A 17448-nucleotide genomic window follows, 5' to 3' on the forward strand; every position below is an offset into this window, starting at 1 on the left:
TACAAAGCGTGATCCTTTATGCCAGTGAATCCCCTGTTACAGGGCTGATCTTGAGGGCATCAGAGACAATGAATCCTGAGAGGAGTCACCCGCAAACTCTTTGCAGACAGTGTGCAGGTACTCCCTGTGTTACTTTGCCCCATCCGTGTAGTTCTAAAAGGTAAAAATGAAGGAAATCTGTGAGAGACAGCACAGATTTGACTTCAGATCCATTAGCTCCAGCAGAACACCATGAAAATTATTAGAAAGAGATGAACTTTTGGCCCAACACACAGGCTGAAATACACTTTCATACCCTGATGGAGGTGGAGGAAATTTCACCCTCTCAAACACTCTGCCAAATACTGAGAGATTTCATTTCTCATCCTTATCTGTGGAAATAACTTATTCTCAGGTAGTCATTATCAACAGATTTACTCCATCCTTGCTCAGGCAAGATTCCCTTTGAAATCACTTGGAGTTTAACCTAGTTAAGAATTCCATCTAAACCACAAAAAGGCTAACAATACATTTTAATCTCATGTGGGCAAAATATGGCTTATAAAGAAAAAGAAAGCCTGATAATCAAAAGATAATTCAGTGGGTGGAGATGTATCCTGCTAAAGAAAATGTGTATAGTTAAAGTCAGTGGAAGATTTGCTGTAAATTGAACTGCACTGAGAGTAACCTTCTGTCCACAATTAGCTGTAGGAGTTATTAATAAGAAGTGATGTTGTGGCCAAGGATCAATTAAAGAATCAGACACACAGCTATGATTATGTTATTTTGGTATGTTGTCACCTTTTTATATTCATCTCTATTTAATCTCTATGACATAACCACGCCAGTATATCAAGGTGTCCTTCTTACTTAGTGTTCCCATTGTCTGTGTCTTATAATAGTTTGGTGTTTCAACTGCCAAGTTCTGGGGTAAGTCTCCAAGCAGGGATCCTTCATCCTGTCCTGCCTTTCACTGTTTGTACAGTTCCGTGTTCCAATGAGTTGGGTTCTTAGAAGTCACTCAGAGTTGGCTGTAATTTTGTTTCATCTCATAATATATTTGAAGGGCATGCAACTCTTCCACTCCTTTAACAAAAATACTTCCAAAGATGCTGTCATATACTGTTTTGCAAATGTGATCAGAGCCTCCTTTCATTTTGAATTTTACAATGCTAAGATGTGCATCATAAACATATTTGGCTGATTTGAAAAGGTGAAACAATGTACCATCATGTGGGATTTCTACATTGGCATGGTGAGCGTCGTCTATTAAGAGATGGTGTCCAGTTCGTAAAAGAAGGAAAATAATTGAGTCAAGAAGCTCGTGTCAGCTGCCATGAAGTTGCCATTTAGCAGATGCTTTCTGGTTGATTATGCAATGTAATAAGAAACATGTTTAATATTTTAATCTAAATGCATTGAAGGCTTTTGGATTTTTAAAACCAGAAATTTGTACCGTGTTTGATCAGTTAACTTTTTAATCTGATTTTAAGAACTCTAATGATTCAGATTTATGTTATTAGCAGTTTCTTTTCCTGTTCTCCTTGTGTGGGTTTTTCATTATTTTATTTTCATTCTGTTTGTTTTTGGCTTACTGGCAAAGGACGGCGCCACTTTAATAAGTATAAAAAGAAGGGTAGGTTTTTTAAAATTTCTTTTTATTTCTTTTGCAACATCTATTTAGTTTGAAATAGTTACTAAGCTGTAAAGTGTAGTCTATCTCTTTTTATTCTAATGGATTTGCTGTTTCTGATGATTGCCCACACCACAATAAGAGTTCCTACTGCTGCCATTTTCTTTGTTATGTGTGTACTGTTAATCTCTGTATAAAAATGTAAAAAGCTGACCATTTTTAACTAAGGTATAATTGCTAGAAGTAGCAACTCTTGCTTTTTCTCAGTTGTTACTCAAATGCCACTTGTTTGGGACTCTTCTTGCTCTGAGGTTATTCAGAGGCAATAGTGCATAAAGTAATGTGGTTTTTGTCCATTGAATACTCTGCTTGAAACTGTTCTCGTAGTCCCATCTCAAAAATGCTCCCAGTGGTGTAAGAGGTTCTGGGAGTGATTGCAGTGGGGAAAACATGAATTTTCTAGTGCATCTTGCTGAATAATTCAGTACTCAGTTCGTTGCTGTAGAGCACATGCCCCACATGAATGGATCATGTCTGGCGTATGCTGGTAATATATAGGAGTTAGTATTTCCTCCCTTTGCGAGTGAGGAAAACAATATTTCCCTTCATAACTTGGCTAGAAATTTTAGGAACTGGAAACCAGAAGCTCACTGGGCTTTGAAGGGAAGGGTGAGAGGTGGTGCTGAATCGCCTTTCTCCCTCACCTGTCCTGTGCACGTTATGCAATAACAGGTTATAGATCAGGCAGGGGGAGTGGGTTGGATTACTTACGATGGTTCTCAAAGCAGATTGGTTTGGCAAAGAGCAGGAGAGGAACAATAGTATAGGAAAACACACCTTTTTTATGGCATTATAAAAAGATTGTCATGAGCGACAGTACTTGTTAAAGCTAATCTAGTGGTTAGTGCTTTACAAGCAAAACAAATAAATGAAAACAGCACCCACCTCCAGGAATTTATCGTGTCAATACAAGTTGAAAGGGAATGAATGGAAACCAATTGACAGATGTGGAGATATAAGGAAAAAAAAAAGTGATAGTGTTATAAGCACACTAGTAGTGGGAGTGTTGTCAGTTTGGGGGAACACTGGGGTAAAAGGCAGTTTGAAAGAGGAAAAATGGGGCAGATAGTATCATGTGGGTAATGGAGGGCAAATGAGGCTTCCAAAGAAGATGGAGCACAGGAAAGAGCTCAAAAAATCTTTTTAAATTTGACTTTCAAAAGCATTGTAACAGAGAGGTTGAAGTCAGAATTCTAGCAGTGAGCAGTCTGGGTTGAAGTGGGTCTGAAAATGAAGTTGGAGCATGAAGTCCATGTTCTATGTGATAAGAGGGGAAGGGACCTGAAACAGGGCTGGGAAAGAAGAGACACATAGTTGAAGGTTAGATTAACAGACTAACAATGTGATCTTTTGCAGCCCTTTGCACACATGCATGACTGAGGAAGCCTGAATTTATCAACACTGGAGAAAAAGGTGTTGATTTAGTGTGGATTTTATTTGCTGAAAGCTAGGGCAAGAATTCTGACAGAGAGATGCAATGCAGAACAAATCTGTACGACTTTGTCAGAGCCTGAATGTGAGGTGAGGAAACGGATGAGTCAAAGCTAATATCCAGAATGACAGGTAGAACAGTGGTATTCTCCAATGTGACACAGCAGGGATGGCAGGGGAGGGCTGAGAAGCAGTGGGATAGAGAGAAAAGAGAAATTAGAGAAATAACAACTTTATTGGCAAACATTTTATGTGTTCATAATCATACCATGTCTCATCGCTTACACTGTACTCAAAAAAATAAAGAAAGTGTGCTTTTCTTTGGAAATGCTGCATTCATGACTTGTCACCCACACATATCTGGAATATCTCACATCCTTTCTTGAAGCTGACAAAATTCAGCATGCACAGCTTCTCTCTTAGTATCTCTTTCTGGGTGGGTTTGGTTTTGGGTTTTGTGTGTTTATGTGTGTCTGTGTGCCAACCTCTGTGTGTGCTGCGGCAGCAGCAGCGCAGCCCTGGCTTGTCACTCAACCTTCTCTCTCAGTGGGTGGAAGCATCGTTTTGATACTTGAACAGACAAGGCCGTCTTGAGCAATGTTCCTCTCCAGCAGTTACCACCTCTCTGATTCAGTACCTTAAAATGCCTTTGCTATAAATTTTCTTCTCGTTTTCCCAGTCTCAGATTTTATTAGCAGGCATTTTTCATTTCTGCCAAACTGATCATGTCCTCACTTGCCTTCCAATGAATTCAATGTACAGGGCAGGGCTTGCCCGTCTGCTCTCAGTTTTCTTAGTTTTATGGAACTGCAATACACTCTGAAAAGGGTTTTATGCCATTAACTTTGCCTAAAATGATTACAGGATAAATAAATGGACATGTAACCTGTTTTGACAGCGATCGGAAGTCATTGCTGTCTACCAGCTGCTCGCTTGTCTGCATGAAATGAGATAGTAGCTTTGATCCAGTGTCAAGTAGTCAAGTAGAGCCAACACAAAAGCCACCGCTCTAACTCTTTGTAATTGGCAATTTAAACGGGAGCCAAGAGCTGAAGGTGTCACAGGCTGAATTCTTTTGGATTGTTAGTGGTCGTGCCTCCAAAAGGGGCTCCAGGCACACAGTCAGCAGTGTGACAAGGAACGGAGAACAGGAACCATCGTTTCTAGCCTGCAGCTTTCCTCACTGCTCTGCACAGACTCTGGTGGAGGTTAGAGGTAGAAATAGAGGACTGGAGAGTCTGGACTCCCAAATTCTACAACAGGCTGTTGTAGAGTTACAACAATGTAACAATACTTTGTAAGATTTCTGTTACAACACAAGTCATTTAGCATCCTAACATTTAATTACTTGTTAAAAACACATACCTGTCCCCATAGTACAATGTAGATTAAATGTGAGGATTAGCAGATGCTTGCAAAGTATGTGCTGGTAGTAAAAAGATGGTGACATAAGAGTACTCAGATTATTCCATGGCCTGAGTCGGGCTAAAAATTGGTGCTTCATATCAATTGTGTTCTTTGTAAGGGAATATATGCAAAGTTGAAATAGGACCCAGGAGTTACTTTTAGCGTTGTGAATATTTGAGAAAACATACTTTAAAAGTATGGATTTCAACAAGCAAAATTTTAACTTCTAATAATTCTTAAAGCTTTTATAGCTTCTGCTCATTCCAGCATTGAATTCAGGGTTTAAAAGTATTTATCTATGGAAGATCTTATCCTGAATTATTTAAAATGGGTATGCTCCTGGTTTTTAGGGGCAGATCCTTCCTTCTGTTTGTTATACTTGTGTCTTTACAGGGCAGCAAAATTCTGCATAAGTTTTAAAGATATTTATTAATGTTGTTAAATATACCAAATACTTGCATCTAGTAGAGCAACTTAATTAGCATTTGTTTTCTATAGTAAACCACCAGTAAACAAATTTGTGCTGTGGATTGCATCGCCTTTTCATATGTTTCTAAATTCACGTTGCAGCGTATGAACTTGGAATTATGTATGACTCCTTTTCCCAAAGAGCTTGCAGGATAGCAGTGCAGCTAGGAAGTTAGACTAATTTCTGTAGGAGAAAATGATGAAGACAAAGCTAAAAGGATTAAGAAAAAAATGGGGAATGCTGAGGAATTCAGTAATGAAGGAGGAAGGAGATAACTGAGCGAAGTTGCTAGTACCACTGCTGGACAAAATATGGTAGGAGAAAAGAAGAAGGCATGTAAGTAATTCCAAGTCTCTGATTTCAGTGACCACCAGTGCATCTTTATCTGATCATTCATTACTCAACCTGTTGAAACTGAGAGGCCAAAGACAGAGCCACAGGCCGTGCTGTAGCTGAGGCCGCAGCTGAAACCAGCCTTTGTTGGCTTAGGATGATAGCGAAGTTTGCTTTGCTTATGTGCAAGATGGGAAGCGTATGTAAACACAGCAAAATCCTAAGAATGGATTTTTTTTCAACAGCATTATAGTAATATCTTCATGCTTATTCAAAGTTGCTTAGATTCATTTGATCTCTCACCACTGCTTTCAAAGCCCGCTCTGTTATCAGTTGCTTCACTTTATCTTTCTTCCCTTCTTATACATGTGCAGCAGCAGCGCACCTATTTGCACAAATATTTTCTGTTTCAATGGAACTCCAATAAATAGAATATTTCAAAGGGTTCCCAGTGCAGCCAGGAGGTGGAGATGCATACAAATACATGTGGGATGCAAACCAGTGTCCAGCTTAGTTTCTGGCAAGCCAAAAATCTTTCTTCCAATCCTATATTACTTTTATTGCTGGCTAAGAATCTCTCTGCTCTAACTATGCTCTGCTGAGCTGAATTGTGCTCACAGTGATGTATGCTTTGTAATTTGCTTTTATGTTTAATTGCTTAGCTTATTTAATTGTGTTGCAATCTACATTTTGTTTTTAGATTGTATTGTCTCCATGGACTTGTACTGTTATTTGTTTATTTCATTAAGTTCTAAAAGTTTGTCTTTGCAGTTGTGTTGGGATCATCTTGGAGTCCTTGTGACGATGGTAAATGTCACTGAAGCAACTATGATTAAGTAATATTGTAAATCGTGTTATAGAAATACAGCTGTTAAGAGATCCATAGACATTTGCCATCTCTGAATAACATAAGCAGTCCTGAATCACAGCTTCCGATTTCAGCACGCATGACTTTTTTCATATCTACATTATATCTAGATTTGAACCTGTAATTTAGAACTTTTCCTATATTTAGATCCTATTTGGGTGAGATAAAACTCAGTTAGCTGCATCCCCCTTTGCTTTCTCAAACAAACAAAAAAATTCTAATTCAAATGTAGAAAAATGGTGAAATATCTACAGCTAATGTTGAACTTTGCAACTAATTGTGTTATGGTTTGAATCTTTTCCACTAAATTTAATAAGGCAAATAGTAGTAACTAAAATGAGACCAAAGCAGTCTGGGTTTTAAATACCCTGAATACTGCAGTTTATGGGCGCAATCCTACATCTGCGGCACTGCTGTTAAGCCAGAGCTAAACCATTACCAGAGAAGTAATAGTTTTAACAGCATTCACTGGGAATGGTGCAAAATCTTACCAAAATATTTGAAGAAATGTTTCACATTTTCATGTATTTTTTTAGGTGCATAAATGACTTCATGGTGTTAGTGCTTCTCTGTTATGCATCACAACACATTTGGAAGGATAATTCTGGTGTTTGGTGTTTGTCCTTAGTGCTGCTTCTTGTGAACTTGAAGCCTCATCTCATTGATTCCTCACTGGCCCTTTCCATTGAGACAGCTACTGAAACCTCTGAAACAGTTCAGTTTTCCCTTCCTCCTCAGTTTTACTGGTGATGAAGTTATCAAGACATACCAAAAAAAACTCTATATGCTTGTCTATGACAGCAGTTGATTTCAACATCTGTTTATTTCCTTCTGTTGGTAGAAAATAAAATTTTTCTCTGCCTGTTCTTGCAGTTGTATCAACCTCACTGCTTTTATCTACAGCAGGAATTCCACAGCTCTGTTTCTGTGTTACAAGTTCTCACAGAAAAAGGGGTTTAGATCACTAGTCCATGTTTTCAGGACATTTGTATCCACGATCTACGTTTACCTCCAATACCATATATCACACAGAGAGTTGAAAATAATTCTTCTCTCTCAAATATCTTTGGAGCACTAAGGCTTAGATCTGTGTTGATGGCTTTCTAGATTGTCTAAGCTCATCTTCATGCTAGCAGTGATGAGGCTTCAGCCCTTTCAATCCATCACTACCTTAGTTCCAATGTATCCGTTGTTTGCTTAATTTTTATTTTCCCTATTCTTACAGAATGCATCATTATTGTTATTAAAAATATCATAAGGGTCTATTCATGAAGCAAAATTTTCATGTAGCAAGTGACCAACCCCAAAGAGATAATTTAAAAAATTTGCTGTGGGTCTGGAAATTCCTGCGGGATAGTGTGGAAAGACATATTCACATTTCTTACATAGATTTTTGTAACAGTTGTAAGCAAAGCAGTTATCTAATGGAAATAGGAGCTTTGTAGAATGGTAGAGGAAGAAAAAAGAAGTGTTTTCTTTTTGACAGATAAGGTCACGTTGAAGGCAATGAGGAAAACTATGACGTTTTGATAAATTTTGACCATAGCAAAAGTTTGCTGAGTGTTCAGAAGAATGTAAATATTCATTGTACAATTAATGTTGTTCAGTCACTTCTATAAAAAACCTGCCATTTTTTTTATAGAACAGCTTAAGTACTTATCGATTGAGAACTTCTATAACTCCCAAAATGGAGGCATCCCCATATCTCTACAGGTATTTTAAATGAATTGAATTAATCATAGGCTTAAAAGTCTCTAGTGATCTTCGTTAACTTTCCTGGGTTTAATTAAAACATCTGTGCGCTTTTAATTTATCGATTCATCCAACTCATATGTCATGTTTTTAACACACCCCAGAATGCTCTGCATCATTTTTAACCCAATTTCCACTTAACTAAAGCAATTAAATTCACCCTGGATTAATTAAAGCATCCATACTTTAGTGCTTAAGTCAGCGTGTGCTGCTTTCCCCAAATGGTTTCTGAATGTCAGAGATTTGACACACCTGATGGGTTTTTTGTCCTTCTGGAAATTCTTCTGTGAATCTCTTTCTTGCTTGCTAATGTGCAGCTTGACAGAGCTCGACAAGGAGCTTGGTAAGGCTCGGGCTTGGGCAACTGCACTAAGGAGTAGGGAGCATGACTACTATCGAGGACTATACATCTCAGCGCTGACCTGATGCCTACAAGCGTAGAGTACCACTATAATTAAAGCATTTAAATTATTTGTGTGTTCTGTAGTCAAACAGTTTCAGGAAGTAAATAATAAAGCATATAATGGTCTAGATCTTCCTAATTGTGACTTAAGAACATTTCAGCCTGATGGAAGCTGGTGAGCTCTGAAGAGCAGGCAGTCTAGTCAAACACCTTTCTTTCTGACCATGCAAACATCGTGTTTGTGAGGCATAAAGAACAGACGACAGAAAATGGGCCTTAATTCATTCAATCTCCCATTCCAGAATGATTTTATTGGGGATAAGTTTGCTAGGGGTGGGACAGCTTCTTTCCAGGAAAATAGCATAAAAATAGCTAAACTAGTAGAAGTGTGAAACAGGATAAATCATGGAGTGGTCCTAGCAGTTATTACCAATATTCATATCCATAAATTAACTCCAGTTGAAACTAATAGGCATGCGGACAAGTAGTGAAATGTACACCCAACTGATTCAAATAGGTTTAAACGTAAAATATGAAGGAAAATATTGTCAAACAAAAAATTTTATTTTTAAACTATAAATAAGAATATTCATATATTGAATGTCTCCTATTTTTTTAGAAATATGGGCAAACATTTGATGTAATAAGGGAAGTGATAATTTGTTATATTTCATTACTGTTTTGTTTAAAATAATAATAATGTAAATTCTAAAGCCAACATTTTGAATAAGGTTGGCAGAAATTAAGTTCTTAATTAACTGGGCTGTTTTTCTAAAATGCATATCTTTGCAATGCCTTTGGGTTTAGTCATTTTTTGTATTATAAGCCAATTAGAAATAAAGATTGTTTATATCTAAATAGATATGAGTTCACTTTAGGAGCCTGATTGTAGGCAAGCACTTTATTGTAGATTTTGGACTGAATCTAAAATTATTCGGGGCTTTGGTATACAATTGTAGTAGCATTCAGCTTCTATCATCAGTAAAATATGTCTTCACCTGCTTGTATCTTAATCTAATTTGTCCATTAAAGAGAACTTAGCATTTGTAGACTAAATGCTACATATGTGTCATCAAGATAAAGACCAAAAAGAGAAAAACGCCAGTACAATGTGACCCTGTTAATATTTTTTAGGTATTTGGAACCAGACAGTTGTAATTTACGTTAGTTTTGCATCTTCCCTGTATTTCTACTCCAGTTTGGAGCTGACCTGGAATGCATGTATTGGTTTCAGATTAGACTGTCATAAGTAGTAATCCATTTTCTTTATGCACTGGCAAAATCATGCATAATGTCTCAGCAGTAGCAGTTTAATCTCTGCTAAAAGGAAGTCCAAGTATGAGTTATTACAGTCCGAATTTATTATCCCCTAGAGGAACTGCACCCAGAAGGTTCCCTGGTAAGGTTCATTGGTAAGAAGTTTGACCTACATCTGTCTTCAGTACAATCCCCAGCGGTCAGTGAAGCAAAGAACAGCTGATTTCTGTTATGCTAGTGTGTATTTCATTTTTTATATAACTAGGAATTTGTGCAACTCTGTCCAAAGAGTGTATCAAAACTGCCCGATCTGTATGCTCAGCTGATTTTTGAGAGACAACTATAGAATGCTAATATGGTGGTATTAAAGGCTTGAAAAACATTTACTCTGTTTCATGATACATAATGACTTCCTCCAAGCTTAGGGACACTGGGCTGACTTGCACTAATGAGTACAGGGAGAAATTGTTTAGGCAAAATCAGACTCAAAAAACTTGGAAATTTTTCTTGATGAGAAGACTCAAAATGTGTCCATTTGGTTGGGAGTAGAACCAAGTTTTCATCTGACCCCAAGCAAACTTTGCGTAAACCTCAACAAGTGCTATGCACACTAACATTAGTGCACATCCTGCACAGTTGGGTCATACTAGTTACGAGAGACCGATTCCACATGCAAGTATGTGCTCACCCGTACAGAACAGGTGATCCTTATGCAGTTCTGAAAGGGCATATGCTGTCAGGCATAGTTCTATTAAGCTGTGTTCTATAACAAAAGTTGCAGGACTGAAACTCTCTTCATCCTTCTAAACAGGAACATCTACAGATAAAAATAATCTTTATTTCTCTTTGGTCTGACAAAGTTCTGTACAGTTCAACAAGGGCTGAACTTATCTTACATAGGAGTATAAATAGTATCTCTTCAGAATGTTACTTTCTTTGTTTGTACAGAGACTGTATTATGGAACTAAAGCTGCAATGGCTTAGACCAAAATTCCATTTTGCCCAGAATTGGTGGCATACAGCAGATAGCTGAGGAAGAGTAAAAAATGTACCTGTCTGTGATGCTTCTCCAGTAAATTCATTTGGTTCTAGAGATACCTTGTGTTAGGACTTCCCACAGTAGATGATGTCTCTTTGTTTATAGCATCCTGTGTAGATTTTCATTCCATGATTTTGTCTAATTTTGTGTTCAGTCAGGGAAAGTTCTTCCATGAGTTTTAACTTGTCAGATAATCCTGTTAAAATGCGTTGATGGAGCAGTTAGCGGTGCTTGAGGTGTAAGGGCACTTCAGACTCTGTCTAGGTGTTCTGTTAGTCTAGCCTTAAACTTGCAGTTCAATACTCAGTCCTAATTTTCCTTACTGCTTACATTGTGAATGGGGAGTCAAGCTCAGCTTTTTTGCACACCACCTTGTGGTAAGAAGAATCTGGTTTATCTGCAAGATTAGAGCTTACAAGCATTATGAATGAAACCATTCTGGTCCTTACTCAAACAGTACTCCAACGGGCTTGATGCAGTTTTGTCCATCCAGAGCAGTGACTCCCCTCACTGACCTACCATGAGCATCTCACCTCAAAATTCTGTGGTACATTAGTTGGAAGCTTTCGATATTGATATGGGGTAACTCCTGACAGCTTCTCTGGGCTCTGAATAAGCCTGTAGATGGCACAAAGCAGCTAACATTCTTATGCCCCATTTCTGAGCTCCTTGCAAAGTAAGAGCCATGTAAGGGCATTGGATGTGACCTGGTCCAGGACAGGGAAGCATTGCAGAAACATGTTCAAAAACCTTTTGAGTCTGCATATTTGCGTGTCCAGAAATTCAAATAACTTTCAAGAGAAGTATACTAATTTGTCTGTTTTATGAGGAGGAACTGAAAAAAGTCTGCAGTAGAGACCTGCCAGCATAGGTCCTAGTGGTACAGGATTCTCTCTGCACCAGGGTAATATTTGCTCTACAGCAAGAGGAACCAAACCAGAACTCTGCCTTCAAATCCTGTTTGGAACTTCAGGTAGCAGAGGAAGGCCTCTCAACCAAGCAGCTGTGTAACTAAACCAAGTTCTGCACCAGCCTCCAAGAGTTTGACTCCTCAGATATCCTTTACTGGTTTCTTGCCGTGCTGTAGAAGAACACCTCTCGTGAGTATGTACATGCGAATACTGTAAGGGTGAGTGAAAGGACTGTGTACGCAGACTGAGATTCCTTTGTGTTAAGAGTCATTGGACCAAATGGTGGCTTTTGATGATAGGCTATTTGGGCATTATCCCTCACCATCTCCTCTCCTGGTCTGTATGGAACAGGCTACTACCAAACCACCTTTCCTCATGCATCAAGGAATATCAACGTTGCTCAAAAAATACCTATCCAAAGGTAACTGTTAGAGAGAGAACTTCTAGAGGAATGTTTGGCTGATCTTTCCTGTTCAATTCATGTTCTTAAATGTGTGCAGTCTATAGACTCAAAGGTCTGTAGTATCCGTTGGCTGTAACTTGATCAGCTGAGCCCCATGTTGAGAACTTCATCTGGCTTTGTTAAAGTACTGTTAAAGGGCAGAATCACAGCAACAAAACCATGTTTAGGGTTAATGCCTGTTGTGCTTATTTAAACTACACTTAGGAGCTATACCCTTGTGCTCAACTTACTTGAGTGTTGCCATAACTACTCCTGAAGACCTCTATCCACTTTTTGACAATCCTGGTATGTGATACATGTTGTCTTTATGCAACCTATCTGTTCTCAGAAATTAGATGGAACTCGATTGTTCTGTTACATAAACCAACTTTTCTTCACACTCCTTCAACAAACTTAGAGCAGTCAGTTCTCTCCTGGAGCAGGCACCATCCGCTTTACATAGGGGAAATAAGCAGTCCTGGATAACAAGAACTCCAGATAACTCTGGAGTTGTTTGCACGTTAATGGAAGCAACCTGGATATAAAATTAGAGTGGGCTGTTTTGGGTCCAACCCAGCAGCAACATGGTCTAGTATAATAAATAAGCCTAGCAGACCTCTTTTTAGGCTGCCTGCACCTGCATTCTATGGAAGAGCAGCTTGATTCTCTCTATTCCTCACTTAGGACAGCCTGTAAACCCACAGCAGAAACATTAACGAAGAGCTATATCTTACAGCAGTGACATGCCAGCTTCTTATAACCTACACTTGCTTATATTCTTGCTGACATGTTTCTCCTGCAATCTTAGTGATATGGCAGTCTTGGAAATGCCGAAATCTGACCACGAGCCTCTGTCATTTTTTCTCACTCTCAAAATGATATTCCTGGTTTGTAGAGTAACTCCAGCAAAGGGTTGTAGATTAAACTTTGTGGCTTTAGGTTACAAGTGTCCTAACCGTAACTATTCGTTTCTTCCCTAAGGTGAAATGACAGATTCTCACATTTGTCCAAAGTCAGTTCTGGTGTCACTAACATCTTGGCAATGCACACTGCAGTGTCAGATCACTGAAAGCAAATTACTCTTCAGCTTATATACAAGCTTCACTAGGACTGAACAGGTTTACAAACCATAGCAAGACCTCTGACGTGATAGAAACATGAAGACAGGAATGAAAAGCTGTGACATAACTTTCATCTTTTACTGAGATTCCTGAAGCACTGTAGCAGAGCAAAAACACTACTGCAGGAGCTCTTTAGCCCAAGAGCCAGCACCATCTAGTACTGTTTCTTCTGCTGTGCCAGTCTCTGATTTCCCAGAAGTGGAACCCTGCAAATTCAGATGAAAAGTAGGATCTAAGAATGGCCTTCCCATAAACATGTTCCAAGTGGCAGATATATATCTCTTTAGCTGGACCACAATTGCCCATTGTTTAATGAGACTGAGGCGCAAGGCAAGGAGAGGAGCAATCTCACACGGGGTGGCTGGCACAGTATCACCCAGCTAGGTCTAGGTTGCTTGTTGTTTTTTCAGTTTTGTTTTTTATTTATTTTGGTAATGGATTTATTTCTGCTCAGTTCCTCTCGTAGGAGACTGTGCTGTTCAAATTGAGTTATTGCCTTTGAGATTTGACTCCAGAGGAGAGGTTTGCAGAACAGAAGTCCTTTCTGGTGATGAGTGCTATGTTGACCTGTAAATTAGCAAAATAAAATCTATTCCTTACTTGCATCCAGTTTGTAAGTCAGCCCGAACTTTTGTCTTTATAACTACTTGAACAAATGTGATTTGTCTGGAGAAACCGTCTACTGATTCGTTTAGCTTTCCTGGGAACCGACCTTTCCATGCAGCTCTATCGCAGCATGGTTAGGATGTTGACGGGCAAAAGCAAGGCATGAGCTGGCGTGTGCCTGTGCAGTTGGAGAAGCTACACCGATCAACCATTAATAATGATAACGCTCAGTCTCTTCAATGGCTGGGAAGCATACAGAGCATTTGCTTCTAACAATATGTCTTCCTTCTGTGGTGGACTTGAACAAAAGAACTACAAGTGTAACCACCACATACAGGAGCTGAGAGACAGGGTGTGGAAGGTGGCATCAACAAACTTGCCATTCATGATTACTCCGGGTCTTCAGGACAAGCTGCCTTCTGATCACTCACGTCCACATCCTCTACACCATGGCAAGTAAATAGACCAAGACTAAAGTTATTACCTTGCTTACAGTAATTTGGGAAAATATATCAACATCAACCCAAACAAGACTTTTAATTGCAGTGAAATGGAGAGTTATGGGCAAAGAAATAGCTTGTGTCCCCAGGTCTTCCTACTGGAAGAGTGGAAGTGGTCCTAGTTTGCTCCCTTTCTTTGTGGCTCACCTATCTGACCTGCAGTAGCAGCATTAGGGTGTCCAGGCAGTGAAAAGCCACACGTGCTGAGGAGCAGAGGTGGGCTCCATGATGCAATGCATGCAGGGAGAAGGAAGAGCTAGTCATACAGCATACGAGTTGCTACTGGTTCAGTGTGTTGTGTATCATGTAAGGGTGTTTGATGGTGACGTGCAAAAAGATGCAAAATAGGCTGTCCTAGAGTGCAGTATGGACATAACAGAACTTTGCCTGCATTGTAATTCAGTCCAGCTGGTGCAGTAAACTTAATTCTGAAACCAGCTGCAACAAGCAAAACTGGTAGAACTTCACCATAAACTTTTTCTTGGAACTTAATAAAGCACTTGTGAACGTATGTCACATCTGAAATCAGAAAACTGCTGCTGAAAATTGTATTTTATTCAGATTCATACTCGTTTTAGGAGTGAGGAAGGAAAAGATTGAACAAGACTTACAGTAAGAGAGAACAACAGGAATGAAGTAGAATGAAGTCCTATTGCTACCAAAAAACCTGACCTAAGACAGAGGAGGGGTAGCAAAAAAACCCCGATCTTCACCATTCTGATTTTGTTATTATTCAGCTGTAGAAAAGACAGGCTAAAAAATATTATACATGTGACCTGTAGTCTTAATTGAAATAATTCTCAGCATTCTAAATTTTAGCTAACATCTCAGGTTACAAATCTGATTTTTTTTTCTAATCAATTTTTTTCTCATTTCAAATAAGAAAATTCTTGAAAAAGTCTATCTGAAGTGTGTTCTTGAAGCAGATCAATGGGACAGATAAGATTAATAAAGGTTACAGGACTGAACAGTGGAGAAGTTGTACAACTGGACAATTACCCATTTCATTGTAAGAAATCAATTACTTGTGTTCTGCTTGATCATTCAGGTTAAAGGGGTAATAGAAGCAAGAAGACAGTAGGACCTTTTAGTGATTAATAGTAGCTTTTGAGTATATTTTTGGCATTGTAAAACTAGCTGTTAGTTTCTAATTTCTTTGAAGGGTGAAAAGACAGGGAAATACTTTTTTGTCTTTATCAAACTGCATCACAGAGAAGCACAAAAGTGCACCTTTCCTCAAAGATTCACTTCATTACTCCCATTTTCTGTTATTCCTCTGTTATTTTTTCTGTTTCTCTGGCTGGTGACCACACATTCAGTGTCTGACAGGCATGGAAGTTCACAGATTGCTAAAGACATGGGCATATAGGAGCGTGAATATGCCTTACTGGAACGTTTGTGTGTAACTGGCTTTTAATAAACCACTTCTTCCTTTCCATTGCTCTGCATATGTACAACATCTGATTCCTGGCATCCAAGACCTGCTGACTACTTTTATTATTCACAGGCTTCACTTCATTTGCATAAATGAATATTTACTCAAAATGTGTCTTACCCCCTTAATAATAAGAGAGGGATAAGGGTTAATGGTGCTTTCTTGTCAATACATGCAGGGTAGGAGCAGTCGCTCAGGGATTTGGGAAAACAAGGTTCAGCAGGGATATTAGTGGCAAGGTGCACTTGTTGTAGATTAAAACTTGAGGTATCCATGTGTTCAAGATTCTTACACTAAAAAACAAAAACAAGTCAAAGGGTCTAAAATTTTGGGGGGACATAACCTTAAAAAAGTGTTATGGAAGAAGAAATACGCTCTATTATAAAGTGTTTTAGGGACTGAATACTTTGTCTTCTGCTATCTGTGGAAACTGGATGTTTACCTAGTGGAACAGAGCAATGTCAGACTCAAATTTGTTCACATTACTTCATCAGTTATTCTGAACTTCATCAATAGTCTATAAAGAATAGTAGTTGTGTTCTCAGAATGCTCAACACGTTTGCATTTTATTAAATAATATAATAATCAAATGATTTGGGAAATGAGGAACTGAACTAGTACAAATTAGCTTCGATTTCTTTTGCCAGTAGATTAACGTATTTGAATATATGTCTAAGTATTTGGTAGTGGATTTCTAGCACTCTTTTACGTGAACTCATGTATGACCCTCTCTGCTGTTCTTCTTTCGTTCCCTTTTCCAGCTGCCTGCCCGGTGCTGTGCAGTGGCAATGGTCAATACTCTAAAGGCACCTGCTTATGCTACAGTGGCTGGAAAGGTCCAGAATGTGATGTCCCCATCAGCCAGTGTATTGATCCCTCATGCGGAGGTCACGGTTCCTGCATTGAAGGGAACTGTGTCTGTTCTGTTGGCTATAAAGGAGAAAACTGTGAAGAAGGTAATTGAGTTTGTTTTCTGGGTTTTGGAGTTATTCAATGGGAAGGAAAAAAAGGAAAGAATAGAATAAAAATTGAAATGTAAAACTGCTGTAGCTGATAGTTGTAAAAGAGGGGTAAAAATATAGTCCGCACAATTTTACTGATCTATCAAAGTTCAGACAAAACTTCTCACCTTCTATTATATGTTGTTTTGCAGTATTAAGATTGTCTGTCACAAGTAAACCTGAGTAATTCCTGTGTTGAAGAGTAAAGATAAATCTTTTTTTATGGATTATATTTATTGAACACTTTAGATGTGAAAGGCAGAGGAAAAAGGACCAGTGGCAGGGAAAATTGTATGGCTGCAGCTCCACACAAAGCAAACATATCAGTCACTGTTAAGAGAGAAGTTGGTGAAACAAATTTGAAAGACTTGGATATCCATGTTCCTGACAGACTTTGTGTTGGACAAGTTACTCCTGTTAGCTGCAATCACATGGGATTAAAGAAAGGTATATGGTGCACACAAATTATAACTGTCCTTTAAATGCAGAAAAGCTCTTCATGTTGAAAGTGTCCAATTCTTTGTGTATATAGAATGAGCAAATTTAACAAAATAACCCATACAAAATGCGGTCATAGATAAAGCTCAATATTAGTTTTGTTCACAGTGTTTTCTATTAGAATGCACACCATAAATTGGACAGCTTTTCTTTTTAAAGTATATTAGGATGGTTTTAAAAGGGAATTTAACTCCCCAGAGGATTGCTAAATAGACAGTTCAGCATACCTTGGCACATCCTCAGAGCAGGAATAGTTCAAGCTACTTTATGAAAACATTCCAGAGCTTATTAATCCTCCTGAAG

General features: G+C 38.6%; 1 protein-coding gene across 3 annotated transcripts in view; it reads left to right on the plus strand.

Annotated features, from left to right (window-relative positions):
* The window catches only part of TENM2 (teneurin transmembrane protein 2), a gene marked incomplete at its 5' end in the record, with an annotated part of 567758 nt that overhangs the window by 469927 nt on the left and 80383 nt on the right, over positions 1-17448 (plus strand). For all 3 annotated transcript variants that reach the window (XM_082064051.1, XM_082064052.1, XM_082064053.1), the window contains one exon: positions 16408-16602. In XM_082064051.1, the coding sequence (XP_081920177.1) occupies positions 16408-16602 (195 nt within the window). The remainder of the gene's footprint in view (positions 1-16407; positions 16603-17448) is intronic.

The sequence above is a fragment of the Streptopelia decaocto genome, assembly GCF_964273445.1.
Source record: "Streptopelia decaocto genome assembly, chromosome: 12".
Lineage (NCBI taxonomy): Eukaryota > Metazoa > Chordata > Aves > Columbiformes > Columbidae > Streptopelia > Streptopelia decaocto.